General features: G+C 38.9%; 1 protein-coding gene across 1 annotated transcript in view; it reads right to left on the minus strand.

Moving 5' to 3' along the window:
- Nucleotides 1–234: 234 nt before the first annotated feature.
- LOC131957642 (putative ammonium transporter 1) overlaps nucleotides 235–19,047 on the minus strand; it is a 37,008-nt gene continuing 18,195 nt past the window's right edge. The window contains exons 2-13 of the mRNA XM_059322375.1: nucleotides 15,353–15,482; nucleotides 10,815–10,904; nucleotides 7,342–7,569; nucleotides 6,500–6,606; nucleotides 5,497–5,634; nucleotides 4,849–5,015; nucleotides 4,204–4,267; nucleotides 3,351–3,489; nucleotides 2,510–2,604; nucleotides 2,137–2,263; nucleotides 1,330–1,446; nucleotides 235–511 (exon numbers count right to left, since the gene is read on the minus strand). Of these exons, the coding sequence (XP_059178358.1) occupies nucleotides 318–511; nucleotides 1,330–1,446; nucleotides 2,137–2,263; nucleotides 2,510–2,604; nucleotides 3,351–3,489; nucleotides 4,204–4,267; nucleotides 4,849–5,015; nucleotides 5,497–5,634; nucleotides 6,500–6,606; nucleotides 7,342–7,569; nucleotides 10,815–10,904; nucleotides 15,353–15,464 (1,578 nt within the window). The 5' untranslated portion in view covers nucleotides 15,465–15,482 and the 3' untranslated portion in view covers nucleotides 235–317. The remainder of the gene's footprint in view (nucleotides 512–1,329; nucleotides 1,447–2,136; nucleotides 2,264–2,509; nucleotides 2,605–3,350; nucleotides 3,490–4,203; nucleotides 4,268–4,848; nucleotides 5,016–5,496; nucleotides 5,635–6,499; nucleotides 6,607–7,341; nucleotides 7,570–10,814; nucleotides 10,905–15,352; nucleotides 15,483–19,047) is intronic.

Raw genomic sequence — 19,047 nt, forward strand, 5'->3', positions numbered from 1 at the left:
AATTAGCTCGTACAGTCGAAACGGAAATGCTGAAATTTATAAAATAAACCCTTTCAAAATATTTTTTTTTTTTCAAAATTATAGGCCTAAGTGATAAATATTTAAATATTTGTTGAAATACGTTTAATATGATTTTATGTAATGAACGAAAACGTTCAATTTATGTGTTTAATTTATTGATTGTATTGAAGTAAACAAATCATTGTAATTTCTGAATTTCCGTTTTGAAAAAAAATGATTTCCGGATCTGAACAAGCACAAAACTATTTGGTCTTTTGGCTGTTCCGTTTATGTTACGCGCAGTTATATACATCAATTTACAAGGCTGTTCTTTCGGCTGTTCCATCAAAGGTGATCGGCTCCCTGTTATTGTTGGGGATGTAGCCGAGGGCTCTAGTGGACAAGGGCTGGTCCAGGGACAAGATCATTCTCACCTCGTTGGTTCCCATGATCTTGACCTCCGGAGATTCATAAGGTCCAAGATCTTTAGTAAATCCCCCATTGAGGTAACCTAAAAAATTTCAAGTAATTTTGTCATTTAATAATTTAAGTAACAAGCAGCAAAGCCTGTCACAGCAAAGTGTTTAAAAAAAAAAAAAAAAAAAAAAAAACTCCATTATTTAAATCTGGCAAAATTAAATTGTTTCCCTTTAAATGTAACTCTTCTTGCCTTCTTATATGTTCGTTATTTACATGGTTATTTCCCTTTACCTACTGTAGCTACAGACAAACTTAACCCTTGATAGTATGTAAATAGTAAAATATTTAGAAAATAAAATCTTTGGAAAAAATTCGCAACGTAAAGTGATATGTTAAAAATATAAAATTTAATAAAAAAAAAAAAAAAGAAACATGAAAATTTGCCTGCACATTCAAATAGTATTTGTGAAAAGATTTTTGCAATGAAAGTGCTGTATAATGAGGATTATATTTTTAAGATTTATGAGTAAAATTGATAATAGCTTTTATTACCGATTGAGCACACTAACTAAACGTAACCTGTAAATAAACGTGTCAACGATAGGGTTAATATATTATCTGAAAAAGTACCTGAAATATCTTTTTCTGTATTAAGATTGAACATTTACGTCAAGAATGATTTAATTTTAGATTCGGGTTCATTAAATTATTTATTGCACTCGTTTACAATAACATAAAAAAGTGTTTAGTTTTTCTATCTTTGTTATAAAATTGGATCTTTTTAAATTTCAAAAACTATATTAAAAACATAACAACACCAACGGGGATTTAAATCCATTCGATGAAATAAAAATTCTCAGCAGTAGAATTTATTCTCATAAAAAAATCGACATTTTTTTGAGATCTTACCTTGATGAAGGGAAGACAACTGCCCATCCTCTAGAATTGTAACAATCTTCTCCAGGTAACCATGGCCGTATGACTCGAGGGGGTATGCGGGCTCGTTATGTTTAGGTATATCCAAACCTGAGAACAGGGAGGTAAGTACTGCGTTAAGTATAGAAACAGTATGGGCACAAACAAAGTTATTTAGGATTAGGAAAAGAAATTCCTAAGAATTGTTTTCGAGAATTGTTTTTATTATGAGGAATAAATAAAAATTATACAAAAAAAAAAAAAAAAAAAAAAAAAAAACTACAAAGAAAAGACAAAAAAAAAAAAAAAAAAAAAAAAACCAATTAAAAAAACACAACAAAAAACAAACAGACAGACAAACAAACAAACAAACAAACAACAACACATATACAAACAAAAACCCAAAGAAATAGCGTTGCGCATTTTATTTCTAGAAAAGTAAATCAGCACTAGAAATTCAAGTTTTGTAAATCTAACTTTGAGTGTTGCAAATTAGAAGTGAAACCAGAAACCATTTTGGTAATTAAGATGAAAATGGGTGTGGGTGTTTTGAATTTTTTTTTTCAAATCCAGAAAGATAAATATTAGAAATTATGTTGGTGTGTCGACACTTTAGATGGGTTTTAGTGTTTGAACATTTATAAAATACTACAGAAAGATACATATTATATTCTTTGAGGATTGACATCACTAGATAACAATAACGAATTTTAAACTGAATGCATAATTCTAAAACTAACAAAAGGTACAGAAGAGCAACATTTACATTTGACCAAAATATTACAGTAAGATAAAATTTACCTTTGATTTCCATTTCCTCAGAGACCCGCAAGATTCCCAGAAGACGCATGGCCATGAAACAAATAAAACAGAGGCCACCGGACCAGGCGATGATGGCCGAGAGGCCAACCAGCTGCCAGGCCAGGAACTGAAAGTAGCAGACGACAGCACGTTAAAATAATACATAAACTGGTGGTTGGGAACTTAAACTTGGTGGGGTAGGTGAAGCAGAGTTTTTAAAATTTTTAAATGTTGACACGTATATGTTTGTAGGGGTAGGGGGTGGGACATTATTATCGTTAGCAGGTAAAGACTCAGCTAAAATAAATTAATATCAAATTAATGTATACCCAAGGAGGGTAAAGTAATTAATTTCAGGAATTTTAAGACTTACCAGACCCGACTGCCTGTCCCAGCTCATTAAGATTCCATCATCGTATCGGAGAAACGCAACGGCAATGACGCCCCAAGAACCGCCGCCAAAGTGAACTGGAGAATACATAAATAAATGATGACTTAACCACCAAAATGGACTGGATAATATATGAATACAAGTTGACTTAACCTTAATACAAGTTGACTTAACCACCGAATTTACTGGTGAATACATGAATACAAGTTGACTTAACCATAACGCAAGTTAACTCAACCATAATACAAGTTGACTTAACTATAATACAAGTTGACTTAACCATAATGCAAGTTGACTTAACCAGAATACAAGTTGACTTAACCATAATACAAGTTGACTTTAATCATAATACAAGTTGACTTAACCTTAATACAAGTTGATTTAATCACCAAAATGAACAGGAGATTACATCAATACAAGTCAAACTGTACTAAAAATATATGTGCATGTACAAATGTTAGGTTACACTACACATAAAGGGCATCTATTCCCAAAAGTCTTTTTAAAGTGCGGTCAATATATGACGTCACCTACTTCGTATCGAAGCAAAGGGTTTTGATTTTTCGAACTAGGGGGTAGGGGATGGGGGGGGGGGGGGGCAGACAAAAATGTGAGGTAGCATGCATTTTATAATAAGTTGATTTGGGGATATATGACTTTCTTGTAAGGTGAGCAACGATGTGAAAATTCGGTCTTTTGTGACAGTATGGTGGCGATCGAGGCGGTTTAAAAAACTAGAATGTCTCTATGGAGGATTCTAAATCAACAAATGCTCACACACACACGTAGATTAAACCTTGAGTCAGGTTTTTGCTCACGTTACCTGCAACAGCATCTACGGGGTCATCAATCTTGGCCTTGTTAATAAGCCATGACGTAAAGTTGAAGGACACGCACGCGATGGCGCCAACGATGGTGGCGCCCCAAGGTCGGATGAGGTCACATCCGGCACACACGGCGACCTGGTGTTATAGACATAGGTCAATGTAGTGAGGTCATATAGAGGTCAATGTGGTGATTCATATGGAGGTCAATAGAATGAGGTCATATAGAGGTCAACATGGTGAGGTCATATGGTGGTCAACATAGTGAGGTCATATAAAGGTCAATATACACATAGGTCAATATAGTGAGGTCATACATAGGTCAATAGTTAGGTCATATAGAGGTCAACATGGTGAGGTCATATAGAGGTCAATATAGTGAGGTCATACAAAGGTCAATATAGTGAGGTCTCGCAGTGGTCAACAAGGTGAGGTCATATGGAGGTCAACATGGTGAGGTCATATGGAGGTCAACATGGGGAAGTAATATAGATGTCATAATTGTGAGGTCGTATAGAGGTCATTATGGTTACGTCATATGGGGGTCAACATAGTCATATAGAGGTCAGCATTGTGAGGTCAACATGAGGAGGTAATATATAGGTCATTGTGGTTACATCAAATGAAGGTCAGCATAGTGAAGTCATATAGGGCTGGTAAGTAGGTCACCGACCAGTTCTACGGCTAAATAAAACCTGCATGAGCCATAGAACTGGTTGGTGACCTACTTACCAGCCCTATAGAAGGCTAAATGAAAACCGACAAGCCAATTGAGAATTCACCACACAATAAAACTATTAACTGAGAAAACAACAACAACAAAAAACTATCAGTTGAAGGTTCACCACTCACCATGCCAGCCAATGCACCATTGAGTGTGTTCAACAGACTCCAGTGTTTTCCCAGTATTCCTATCCTGATAAACAGCAGTCAAAACAGGTTAAGACACAGACAATAACATATTAAGTAGAACTCTATACATATTTCTAAATAATTCTTGTTTTTTTTTAAAAATAATCTCTTGCATAGGCCTACTCTCGTTGACTAATTTTGACACGTTTCTTAACAAAAAAAAAAAGAAAACATACACTCTATATTGTATACTAACTTCTCATATAAGTTTAATTTTATTTAAATTAACCGGGGAGGGGGGTGCGGACGGTAGTAAAAGTATATATTCTCTATATAAATTGAATTTCGTCCGGGAGATGCCTTGAAGAAACTCTGGGCTTAACGAAATAGAGCTGCCCAAAATAGAGTCTGATAGAGAGGCGTAGCTGCAGCTTTTTCCTTCAAAGGATTCAGTCAATAAGTCAGAGCTTTTATTTTAATCAGGTATCAGTCAAAGTAGGGTTTAATTTTCTTTTTTTACCTAACACGTGAATCAGTTATCCACGAGAGCTGGACTGTATTACCTTATACATTCTATTACTTAAACAATGTTCTATGATTCGCTAAAATAAAACAACAACAACAACAACAAAACAAACGTCTTACTTATGGATGAGTAAAGTGGCGAAGGCAGCCGTACTCCCGGAGATGACGGTGTTGACGATAGCCAGGCTAATCTTGGCCCCGTCCCCGGGCTTTGAGATGGTCAGCTGAGACCCACCGTTAAACGCCATGAACCCGAACACCAGGATAAATCCACCCAGGGCAGCGAACTGTGGACAATGTGATATAAACATAATATACTTTAACTATGAACACACCATTCACATAATATACAGTGAACTGAATTCTGGAATGCTCATCCTCAAAACTTCTTCTTTCTTCTTCGTTCTTAATTTTTAGTGTTGGAAGGGATCCCCTCCAACACAATTAAGGATACGTGTCAACTGGTTATACGCCATTGAGGCCATTGACTTCGATTTCAGCCAGGTTTTCTTTTTTAGATTTGCTTCCATAGGCTTTGTCCAACCAAGAATAAACTACAAGGCAGCAGTTGTTTTATTCTGGAGTTTTCTCTCCTAGAACAGTGGCTGTACGAGCCTCATGTGCCCGAGGGTTTGAACTCGAGACTTTTCGGTTTAGCAACCATGAGCTTTACCGACTCGACAACGCCGAGCCCCTGATCCTCAAAACAAAACACTTCTAATATATTTACATTAAACAAGCCGAAACAAGACGTAGATGATTACTTACAGGGACCGAGTGTCCGCGTAGGTTGATGGTCGTGCCAGTTTCCTTGTGGAACCGCCCAATACGAGGCCCTAGGATAAGCGCCCCAAAAAAGGCTGCGGAGCCCCCGACACAATGGACGACGCCACTTCCGGCAAAGTCCTGTAACGTACGTTTATTAAAAGCTTATTCTTACAACTAATAAAAACGTGTTGTATATAAAAAACAAACAACAATTTAGGCATAATCAAATTTTCTGCATGTTCCTTCAACTTAATACTTAAACATAAAAACAGAGAAATAAATAAATAACTACTTAAAATAGTATTGCTCAGTCTCTAATATCAAACCTAACTACTACCCTCATTCCCTATCTAGATGAAGTAGAGTTCATCTGTTTCTATGAAATGACTCACGCTAAAGAAAGTAAAGGATGATCACACTGTCGCTTCACGAGACAGTGTATTCTATGCCGAGACCACGGAAGTAAAAGGTGAACACTACTTCATCTGCTATATTCACACATTATTTCGAAAGTGTGTTTCTACTTTACGTTTGTTTCGTTTAAGGCGATGACATTCAGGTGTATGTCTCAATTCGTTTTTATCTTTATATGCAAGGCTTCTTTTAAAAAAAATAATTTCGGGGGGTTGGGGGGGGGGGGGGGAAGGGGGTTGGGGGCATGGGTAAAGGGGAAGCACTTGAAACTTCCGGGGAGGGGGGCGGGCACATTTTTTAATTTTGTCCCATAGGTGGTAGGGGGTTTCTTTACGACATTTATTCTGATAGGGGTGTGGGGATGGGGGATGGGGGGGGGGGAGAGAAACACAGGTTAAAGTATACATTTTCTGGATAAAATTACAATTTTCTCTCTTTTCCTCCCGATATGAGGCACCAGATTCGTGAAAGAACCCCTGTTTATAAGACACCCCGCACATTAAACCCTAGTTGTTTCTAATCGTTTCTCTGTGAGCATGCAACAACCCCCCCCCCCCACAATGTTTCCTCTCAGCCGTGTTTGACCTACGTGGTAGTTGATGGTGACGTTCTGTCCGTTGATCTCGTACACCATGCCCTGGGCCAGCCAGCCTTCGTGGAACCACGCCCAGTGGGTCACCACGGGGTAGATGAACGCTGGGGAGGGGAGGAGATGGGGGGTGATGTCACAGGTTAAAGGTTATAATAGTGTTGTGTCAGTCCCAGTTTAGTACATACGAGATAAAGTAAAGAATCCTGTTTAGACTGAGCGATCAATTACACCAACCCACACAGACGACCCACCTGTCACATAGACCCACACAGACGACCCACCTGTCACACAGACGACCCACCTGTCACACAGACCCACACAGACGACCCACCTGTCACACAGACCCACACAGACGACCCACCTGTCACACAGACCCACACAGACCCACCTGTCACACAGACGACCCACCTGTCACACAGACGACCCACCTGTCACACAGACCCACCTGTCACACAGACCCACACAGACGACCCACCTGTCACACAGACGACCCACCTGTCACACAGACCCACACAGACGACCCACCTGTCACACAGACCCACACAGACCCACCTGTCACACAGACGACCCACCTGTCACACAGACCCACACAGACCCACCTGTCATACAGACGACCCACCTGTCACACAGACGAACCACCTGTCACACAGACGATCCACTTGTCACACAGACGACCCACCTGTCACACAGACGACCCACTGTCACACAGACGACCCACCTGTCACACAGACGACCCACTGTCACACAGACGACCCACACAGACGACCCACACAGACGACCCACCTGTCACACAGACGACCCACTGTCACACAGACGACCCACCTGTCAGACAAACCCACCTGTAATAAGGAAGCTGTAGATGAGGTAAGCGATGAAATCACACCTCTCAGCCAACGCCCCTGACACGATGGTGGCCGCCGTTGCCGCGAAGACAAACTGGAAGAAGAAGAAAGCCAGATCGCTGTCTGTGAGCTCTGACGACGAGAAGTAGTGCCAGCCGATGAAGCTGTTTCCAGGTCCGTAGGCGAAGGCGTAGCCGACTGTCCAGTAGGCGATTCCAGACAAGACTGTGGACGTGTACACGTGGAGGTGTAAGACATATGGGCAATACATACGGTTCCCAGAAAAATAAAATAATGCGCAATCGGAAAATTGCGCCAACAGAAAAAGGCGCAAACAGAAAAATGCGCAAACAGAAAAGTGCGCAAACAGAAAAATGCGCAAATAGAAACAAATTCTACTCAAACACTTTTATTTGCAGTACTCTCCTTATTCACATTGCACTTAACTCCTGAAGCACACGTACACACATTTTTTTTGTAATTTACGAGTTACACTATAAGCCATATTGTCCGGAGCCAATATGTCGCTGGTCACATTTTCGGGAACTTTATTTAGGGGTGTCAGGTTGTCGTGGGCTAGTTTATCTCAACCTTTTTGTCGCGAGTCTTGTGGTTAGCAATTGATTTTGTAGCGAATTTTTGGTCGGAACCTATTTTTTTTACCTTTAGACACAGTCAAAAATTCAAATGACGTTACAAAAAAAGTACCCTTTCGATTCTTGAGTTCCATGAGACAGATAAAGTAGAGTCATATAAAGGGCTTTGAATGGGTCAACATTATACCCAGCTGCCTTTACTTTTCCTAAGATAAGTCAGGTACCCATAAGACCTTGGTGATCCGAACTCAATACTTTCTGGTTAGATGTCGAACTCTCTACTGTTCGACCGGGAACAGGGCATTTCCCCCCTGTCAATTACCCCCCGGATATTTCCCCCCCCCCCCCCGACATTAGCCCCCAGAGTAATTACCCCCCCCCCCCCTGTCAATTACCCCCCTGTCAATTACCCCCCCCCCCCCCCCCGCCCAGTAGGACATTACCCCCCCCCCCGGACAGGGTTAGGGCTAGGTTTAGGGTTAGGTTTAGGTCTAGGGCTAGGGCTAGGGCTAGGGTTGGGGTTAGGGTTAGGTTTTAGGGCTAGGGTTAGGTATAGGCCTAGGGTTAGGGTTAGGGTTAGGGCTAGGTTTAGGGCTAGGGCTAGGGTTAGGGTTAGGGCTAGGTTTAGGTTTAGGGCTAGGGTTAGGGCTAGGGCTAGGGTTAGAGCTAGTTTTAGGGTTAGGGTTGTGTCTAGCTTTGGTTTTGGTTTTGTGTGAAGTTTTAGGCTAAGGTGGATGCTTAGGTTTTGGTCTCTTTCTTAAGGTTTGGATTAAAGTAGTATTTAAGTATAAAATTCTAGTTAGAGTTAGGATTTTAACTTGAGAGGGGGGGGGGGGGGGTAATTCCCCGCGGGGGGGGGGGGGTAATTGACAGGGGGGTAATTGCTCCGGGGGGTAAATACGGGGGGGGGGAATTCCGGGGGGGGGGTGGGGGGAATATCCAGGGGGTAATGTCCTGTAGCCGTTCGACCACACCGTCCCATGCAATTTATACATTTAATTTTTTCAGACAAAAGAAATCCTCTATCGATTTTCAATGTTATTTTTAGTTGCCTGTTTTATAAAAATGTAAAGCTTCCAGACAGTAATTACTTACATTTTTATAATTAGCTGGGTCTAATTATTTAAAAATAATCAAGATATTTTTAAACACGTCTGAAAATCTAATGACTCTAACCCTTATTTTGCACCAGAGGCGTAGCGACGAGGGGAGGGAGGCATATGTTCCCGGGCGCCGACCTTAGGGGGCGCCAAAATGGATTGGAAAAAGTAATCGAAAGTTTGACGGGGGGGGGGGGGGAGAGGGGGGTGTATGCAAATCAAAAGTTTGAGGGGGGATGTATGCAAGTCAAAAGTTTGAAGGGGGGGGGGGGGGTGCAAATAGAAAGTTTGTCCCCGAGCGCCGGGAAGGGTCGCTACGCCTCTGTTTTGCACTGTTGTAATAATTATTTTTAGAAAGCCATTTGAGTTCTTCTTAGATTTATAAAAAAAAAAAATAATTGAATAAAAAAACGAAACGCATTTCTTGCGAATTTTTTTCAATTAGTTCCATTCAATTTGTTTTTATCCAGTCAAGCATCATAACAACGGGATAAGATATTTTTGTGGAGTCTAAATCCCACTTTGTTATAGTGGGATTATTGCGTGTTTTAGTGGTGGTCACGACCCAATCTTACAGTAAAGCTGTTTGCACTGGATAGATTAACGCGGGGGGGGGGGGGGATGAGGTAAGGTAGGGTAGGGGGTTAGGGTGATACGTTGGATTAATTGCTCATCTTACAATGATAGGTAAAAAAAAATAATGAAATATTTTATACATTTATGTATAGCGATTTGAAAAACAAACAACTGCAAGGCTTTATATTACAATGTATACCATTCGGAACATTTGGTAGCTTTTTATTATGCAAGGTAATAGGTGTTTTAACAATATCTGTGTTGACATGCATCGACATAGACCGTACCTTAAATAGACGATGTAATTACTTACACAAACTAAACAGGTAAACAAACAAGATAGTATGTAGGCTAATCACACAGGTAAACAAACACGACATTATTTACACGAATCACAAATGTATTTAAACAAGACAGTATTTACACGAACTAAAAAGGTTAAAAATAAACAAGACAGGTAAACTACAGGTAAACCACAGGTGAACTATCAAGACAGGTAAACCACAGGTAAACCATAGGTAAACCACAGGTAAACCACAGGTAAACCATAGGTAAACCACAGGTAAACCACAGGTAAACCACATGTAAACAACAGGTAAACCATAGGTAAACCAATATGACAGGTAAACGACAGGTCAACCACAGGTAAACCACAGGTAAACCACAGGTAAACTAACAAGACAGGTAAACCACAGGTAAACCACAGGTAAACCACAGATAAACCACAGGTAAACCATAGGTCAACCACAGGTAAACTAACAAGACAGGTAAACCACAGGTAAACCAATATGACAGGTAAACCACTGGTAAACCACAGGTAAACCATAGGTAAACCATAGGTAAACCAATAAGACAGGTAAACGACAGGTAAACCACAGGTAAATCAATAAGACAGGTAAACGACAGGTCAACCACAGGTAAACCACAGGTAAATCAATAAGACAGGTAAACGAGAGGTCAACCACAGGTAAACCATAGGTAAACCACAGGTAAACCAAAAAGATAGGTAAATGAAATGTAAACCACAGGTAAACCACTAAGACAGGTAAACCACAGGTAAACTAACAAAACAGGAAAACCACAGGTAAACCACAGGTAAACCACAGGTAAACTAACAAGACAGGTAAACCACACGTAAACCAATAAGACAGGTAAACGAAAGGTAAACCACAGGTAAACCAACCCGTCATCTACTTACAGGAATCAAACAGGTTCTTAATGAGGATGTTGCTCGTGTTCTTACTTCTGACACTGCCAGCCTCAAGGAAAGCGAAGCCGCATTGCATCACTGGAAAAAAACAGATGGTACAGGTTAATCTATCTTTCACGATGCCTCACAGGGCGGTAAAAAAATGACGGGACCTTTTCACAACCCGGTCTTGAAACAGTGGGACGTTCCTGAATCTACCCACTTCCGATGGGTACCTGACTAACGTTCGAGAAAACAAATATCCCTTTATATACCGTGGTTACAGAAACAGGTGACTTCTACTTCATCTGCGCTATTGTCCATCTTGCCCGAATGATAGGTCTATTTCTGTACTATGTTGCTTTATTCGCGACGTGCTAGTTTTACCACCAACAGTTACAACCCTTGTCCAACAATAACGTCCCCTAGTATCTTTTATCAAAAAGAGTGGTGGTTGAAAAAGGCCTTACATTCTCGAAACAAGAACAACAAAACTAAAAAATGCCAACATTATGTTAATAATAAAGTGAAGATATCTCACTAAATCAACGAATTTAAATTAATTAACAATTTAAACTGAAATAAAAAAAATAAAAAATAACACCAATCATTATCATTGTATCGTTAGCTTGACCTATTGCCATATCATCTTCTTTTCCCGTTCGTGACGAAACACATGCGGCAGATGAAGTAGAGTTAATCTGTTTCAGAGACCACGGCGCATGAATTGATAGTGAGGTCAGTACTATGCCCAGCCATCTTTGTTTTTTTCTAACGTGAGTTAGGTACCCATCAGAGCTAGGTGGACTCAGGGATATTCTACTGATTTGAACCCGGATTCGAACTCGAAACGTTCGTGTTAGTAGTCCACCTCATTATTGCCATATCAGGTAACAGTAATTAAGTATATTAATTCCTCCCCCCCCCTCAACTGACCGAAAATGTGTGACAGAGTGTAGGCTAGTAGGACAATAGAACAAATCGAATACCAGTCTAAACCTAACTAGAACACAACCATAACCCCCGCGTCTTACTCTTTAATCTAATCCTAATCCAGAATTGCTAAATCTTCGATAGCATGGGATGCTAGCAATTGTTTGCTACTAAATTAAATCTTTAAAGAAAGAGTCTAACTATACAACTGAATGCGTTTAATATCGGAACCTAATAACACAAATATTAATTATTATAAATAGCAATTAGCCAATTAGATTAAAAATTGTTTTAAATATTTTTTTTCAAACCTAATCAAAAATAAAAAAAAAATAATAAAAAAATGATTAACTCTTAATGATTATATTTAAAAATATTTTACCCATTTTCCTAAAATAAAAAAAAATAATAATGTCTTCTGACCGTAAATGGCCTGCCGTTTTTGTTGTCATGTCATTAAAGTCCCAAGGCACGTTAAGGAGACCGTAAAAAGGTTCTTAAGATAATTAATCACTAATTAACACGCAGAAAAAAAACACCCAGCAGTAACGGGTGTCGTTAAAGTATTTCTACATGCAAGTCTGAAACAGCGGTACTGTTAGGTCTTTGGACAATAGTGCACACACGTTAGGTCAAGTGTGTGTGACTGGAGGGGGGGGGGGGTGGTTTATTAAGGGGGGGGGGTTTAGGTAAGTGCGGTTTCAGAGGTAACACGTTGGATGATTTGTCCATGTCGACGGGTAAAGATCTGTTTTTTCCTTATCGTCATTTTTGAAATCACCACCTCTTTTCTTATATTTCAACTCAAACGAATGTGTCTTAAGAACGTCGTTGAGTCAACTCAGCATTGATCAGTACCTGTCAGAGGTTCGGAAATGTCGACTTGTCACATTAACTATATTAAATAAATCTATATTTTTAAATATCTTTTTTAAAATATATTTAGGAGGGTAAACATGTCCGTCTGTGAAGATGGCGTTGGTGGTGGGTGGGGGGTGGGGGAATGCCTGAAAGAAACAGTCTGATGTATAAGGGTAAAAAAGCAACTTACATCACCTACAACACAAAAGCCACAATGCTCATCACCAACCCCACCAACCTTATTTATGTAAACAATACAACCGTTACAAAGCCTCACGCCAACCACGCCAACCACATCAGGGATATTAAAACAACCCACAGCTACAAAAGAACAACCCAGTCCCACACCATTATTTCATCTAATCAATACATCGTGATGTTGTTACTGCAGGGAAACTATTGTATTATTTTTAATGTGTTTTGTTAAACCTTGTTCAATTAGATTTTTTTAAAATTATATAAAAAAAGGGTTTTGCCCAATTTACAAAAATCACAATTATGCTGACATCATATACACATCAAAACTCGGATTAGAAATTTTTCCCTTGCTTGTGTCGAAGTGAACACTATAACAAAATAAGAAAGGAGTGCATTGTTCACAGAAAGGGTTATTAGAGTTAATTTTACATCAGCACCAGGCCGGTCAATGGGGCCCAACCTAGAGTAGTCCGATAATCATCCGAAAGGCGGGGATCGGCTTGGTCAATTCGGTAAAGCTCATGGTTGTTAGACTGAGGCTCGGTAGCTGGGGACAGCCACTCTTCTAGGAGAGACAACTCTTAAATTAAACAACTTTCTGCCCTGTAATTTGTTCTTGGTTGGACAAAGGCTATGGAAGCAAATCCAAAAAGGCTTAAATGGGTGTCAATGAATGACGCATAACCAGTTGACACGTATACTAAAATTAAGAACGAAGAAGGAGAAACATCAGAGTACTTTATAAAATCATGTAGATCTGCTATGTTATTAAAATAAATTAAAATAAATATGGTTATAAGAATCTGAATTTATGATAAAATTTATTTTTTTTAAAATTTCCTGTAACCAGTCGAAATTGAATAAAAAGCTAAAAGCAATTTGATTATTTATACGTATCACAGAAATTAAAAATAAATGGCTGAACTAGGTCATGTGGTTTTAAAAAAAAATAATTAAAAATTGTATCGGCTTAGTTTTTACTGCCAATTACAATGAGTTTCTTATGAAGTGGGGTTTTAGAATATCGATCACGGAGTTCCTTTTGAGCCAATCAATATTTGTCTTACGAAAGTAAAACCAGGTTATAACTTAGGCTTGATAAAAAATAATAGAAAAAACTCAACAATTTATTTTAAAGTTCTCTGGATTTGGAACTTTTCAAACATTTATTCTAAAACTATTAAATTTTTAAATTATTTTCAGGTAGAAGTTAAAAATAAACAATGTTGGATTTGATTGCAAAATCTAAAAAAAAAAAAAAAAAAAAAAAAAAAAAAAACTTGATTTTTATCCATGTCAACAATTTTGATGGAAGGATTCTCGTCAACTCGGTCAAAGGTCATGTCCCGGCTAAACAGCGGTGTCGAGACAAAAAGAATCCAGGATATAAACCTCGAGATATAAACAATGGGACAAGCCTCCCATGGACACGCCTTCACCCTCCCCAAAAATACTGGACAAACCATCTAACACACAAAAACACCATTCGGACTTACCCCTGTTGGCATGAAACCCCTAGGCAACAAATCCCCACACTAAACATACAACTCCTGAACAAACCCCCACACTAAACATACAAGTGCTGGACAAACCCCCACACTAAACATACAACCCCTGCACAAACTCCCACACTAAACATACAACTCCTGAACAAACCCCACCTCTAAACATACAACCGCTGGACAAACCTTACCACTAAACATACTACCAATGGACAAACTCCCACACTAAACATACAACTCCTGAACAAACCCCACCTCTAAACATACAACCGCTGGACAAACCTTACCACTAAACATACTACCAATGGACAAACTCCCACACTAAACATACAACCGCTGGACAAACCCCCACACTAAACATACAACTCCTGAACAAACCCCACCTCTAAACATACAACCGCTGGACAAACCTTACCACTAAACATACTACCAATGGACAAACTCCCACACTAAACATACAACTCCTGAACAAACCCCACCTCTAAACATACAACCGCTGGACAAACCCCCACACTAAACATACTACCAATGGACAAACCCCCACACTAAACATACTACCAATGGACAAAACCCCACACTAAAAATACAATCAATGAGAAAACCCCACACTAAACATACAACCCTAGACAAACCCCTACACTAAACATACAACCCTAGACAAACCCCTACACTAAACATATACCAATAGACAAAATCCACCCCTTGCCCTCCTCGAGATTAAGCGCCGGGGTTAACGATATTTCTATTTCGTTGTCTATTTGTACCAGCCACATTTTTAAGGACTACAACCTACTTACTAACATATAACTATGAAACGTGTATAGGTAAAACACAACTAATCACTACCAACCGTGTATTGGTAAAAACACAACTTTAATTGCTAACAAACATGTAGGCTTACAGAGCTGGTAAGTAGGTCACCAACCAGTTCTACGGCTCAATAAAACATGCATGAGCCATAGAATGGGTTGGTGACCTACTTACCAGCCCTATAGGTAAAACACAAACAAAATTATACCAACGTGTATAGAAAGAAATGAGGAGATAACTCACGTAAGACCAGAATGCCCATGATGACCAGGTAGATCTGGTCAAGGGTCTGCTCCAGGGAGGTCAGTCTGTCTATGACACTGTCCGTGTTGTTGGCGATAGGCATGCTGCTCATCTTGCTGGGTGTGTTGATCTAGAAACAGTCAAAATCAGCAATCAATAGAGTAGTAATATTATTGTATATAAATACAAAAATCAATGCATACATAGTAATATATATATATATATATATATATATATATATGGTAAAATCTTAGTTTAGCGTCGTAAATTCGGCCAAAACTAGTAATGTAGGAGAGAGTGCATTAATGAATATGTCATTAAATATGATTATATTTTCGTATATTTTGATAAAGTATTATAGATAATTGAATAATAGATCACCATTTATGGTTAAATCAATTTAAATATCCTGAAATTAATTTTTATCAACCCTGTTCGGGGTAGTAAATTTGCTATTAAAAACAGCAGCCATCTTAAGAAAATGTTATTTAGAGTAGCTTCCCTTTCATTTCTATTCGTATGAAAATGTATTTAAATATGATTGTCTTGTTGTATAGTCCGTATTACAAAGCATTTTTTTTTTTTTAAATTCTGCTCTTTAAAAATTGTATTTCCTAACAAACAACTTTATTAATTCTAGAAGCATTGTGAGATGCAACTTGTATCCATGTTTTAAATCACGTTTTTTTTACTAATGTTTATTTGATCTTACTATTACTATATAGTTTGAGTTTTTTCTTATTGTTTGAATGTTCACTATTTTCATTTCAGGTTTTTCTTTTCATCAATTAGTGATTCTATCGTAACTTATGACATTTTTTACTTCTCTTTACCTTAATTAAACCCCAACCTCCGTCATATTTTTGTTGTCAATGTCACAACAAGTCATAAGGGGTCATCCATAAATGACGTCACACTCGTAGGGGAGGGGGGTCCGTAATTTTGTGATGATGTGTGATGAGGGGGAGGGGGGGGGGGGTTCAGATGTTGCGACGTCACATTTTTGCATTATAAAAAAGCAATGTTAGAAAACGAATTTTAGACGTTATTTCGCGTTTTAGATAACTGTTTTAATAAATTGTAATAGTTTAGACAAGATTTTGGAAAAATATCGATGTTTTAAAAAAAATTCAACTGCAATTTTGAGGGGGGTTGTAGGTTGAGGTGTGACGTCATTTTAGCGGGGGTCTGGCTTTTTGTGACGACGTGTGACGGAGGGGAGGGGGGAGGTAAAAATCGTCAAAAAAAGCGTGACGTCATTTATGGATGACCCCTAATGTAAAAAATTACGCTTCGCTCTGCCTTTTCTAAGATCTCTAGCCATAATTTTGACAACAATACATGTTTGTCATCATTTATATATACAGAGAGACAAAATGTATTATCCACCAGCTTCCCTCGTAAAACATCATCTAAAATAATCAGCCACTCCACCCCTTAAGTGCGTGTTGTCATTATGGTCGATCGCAAGTCTCCACCTGCCAGACACATTTTGGTTATCCTTTGTTGTCAAAATGTCAATATCAAGTACCCAAGTGAGTGATATGGGGTTGTCCATAAATGATGTCACATATGATTTGCTGTGGGAGTCAGTGAAGATTTGTGACGTCAACTCAGGCGGCTCCGCAATTTATGACGTGTCGGTCTCATGAAAGGAGGTGAACGGGGAAAAATACCTAGGTGGTTGATGGAGAACCTCTATAATGCTTTGTTCAATCAAAATAACGATAAATAAGCATTAGTATACGTATACCTTGCTTAAAACGAATCATCACAAATGTTGCAAGCCTGCTAGTTTAAGACATTTGGCAAAACGGCCTCAACACATTATCCCCGTCAAAAAGGCTTGCCACCAAATGCCTGCCGACGAATAAGCCGCGTCTAATGCGGGGCGTTAGGAATACGGCCATTAGCATGGGCCGCGTTAGAGCACCAGTAGGCTATCGCGCTTTGTAAGATGACGTAAATACTTAAATTCAATTTCGCTAAACTGCGCGAAAATTTAGTAATGTTCCATCGTTTGAGGAAATTTATTTTCTTGGACTTAAATTGAAATATCATGTTGACTGTATGGCTCTTAATTTCCGAATATCACTTTTAATGTATCAAGTTTTAAAACTATAATTTACTTTAATATAAGTGTCATTTTATCGTTTTTTGTGCTTTTTAAAAAGCTCAGAGCAGCTTCAAAATCGGACGGCCATCCTGTTTTCACCAAGCTTCTTTTGGAGCTTATTATGGGTAGTCTAGTTCTATACGGTGAGAGCTTAATACATTTTTAAAGGGGCGAATGTCTCAAGACAGCAAGCTTGCAGAAATAACTACGTACATTTAAATGGACGAGTGATAGGTGTGTTAGGGGCTGTTTAATGAACACCAACTTATGTAATCAAATTAAACGTCGCATAAGCCTCAAAAAGGCAGTGCTTGTTGTTCGGCGGTACCGGTACATGACGTCACGTGCGAGCGTTAACTCGGTGACGTTGTGCTAAGTGTGGGATGAAACGGTTGGGTTCAAGAAATACGACTCAGCATGCTTTGAACATTTCTCGACCCTTCTTAATAGTTCTATCGTCCCCACTGAGAAAATGGATCACCAATGAATGACGCGTCATACTTCTAGAGCTGGTCTTTCTCCCACAACCATCCCCTGTTTTCACGAAAAAAAAACAACCTGACCCGTCTCCAAAATCACATCGCTGAGTTCTACACAACCTCTCCCCACCACAAATCACTATTTCTATCTGAAACAATATGTTCATATGTTTGCTCTGTAATAATACACGCTATCATTACTATATTAAGAGCGACGTCATTTATGAGCGATCTAATATTGATTTGCTTACTCAGTTACTGCAAATAAAGTGTTCAAAAGTTCGACCTCCCAACAATTGTTGTGGTCTTGGATGCACACTATTAAGTCTGATAAGATCTATTAGTCATTCATGTCAACTATATTAAAAAAAAGAAAAATTACTATACAGGGGGTCATCCATAAATGATGTCACGCTTTTTTTGACGATTTTTACCTCCCCCCCCTCCCCTCCGTCACACGTCGTCACAAAAAGCCAGACCCCCTCCCCTAAAATGACGTCACACCTCAGCCTACAACCCCCCTCAAAATTGCAGTTGAATCGTTTTTAAACAGCTATATTTTTCCAAAATCTTGTCTGAACTCTGTCAAAATAGATTATTTTAATCAATTGTTATTACAATGTATTAAAACAGTTTTTTTAAACGCAAAATAACGTCTATAATTCGTTTTGTAACATTGCTTTTTTAAAATGCAATGTGTGACGTAGCACCATCTGAACCCCTCCCCCTCCCACTCATCACACAACGTCACAAAATTACGGACCCCCCTCCCCCCTACGAGTGTGACGTCATTTATGGACGACCTTCCCCCCCCCCCCGGCATATATTAAAACAATACAAAACAATCATATTAAACCACAAAATCAACACAAAAGACATGCGAATAGACAATTTATTGTTTTTAAAACATGGCCGCTGCTTGTATTTACTCATTGTTGTCTCGAACGGGGTAGTTTAAAGTTTATTCCAGGATATTTATGACTGGTTTGGTCTTGGATTGTGATTTGTTATTCAATTATCTGTTATATTGTGTAAAATATGACATAAATATGGTCAAATGAAAGAAATATTCATTAGTTACCTTCATCGCACATTACTAG

Source organism: Physella acuta, unplaced genomic scaffold (genome assembly GCF_028476545.2).
Source record: "Physella acuta isolate Inbredline_101_S28 unplaced genomic scaffold, ASM2847654v3 ptg001251l, whole genome shotgun sequence".
Taxonomy (NCBI): Eukaryota; Metazoa; Mollusca; class Gastropoda; family Physidae; genus Physella; species Physella acuta.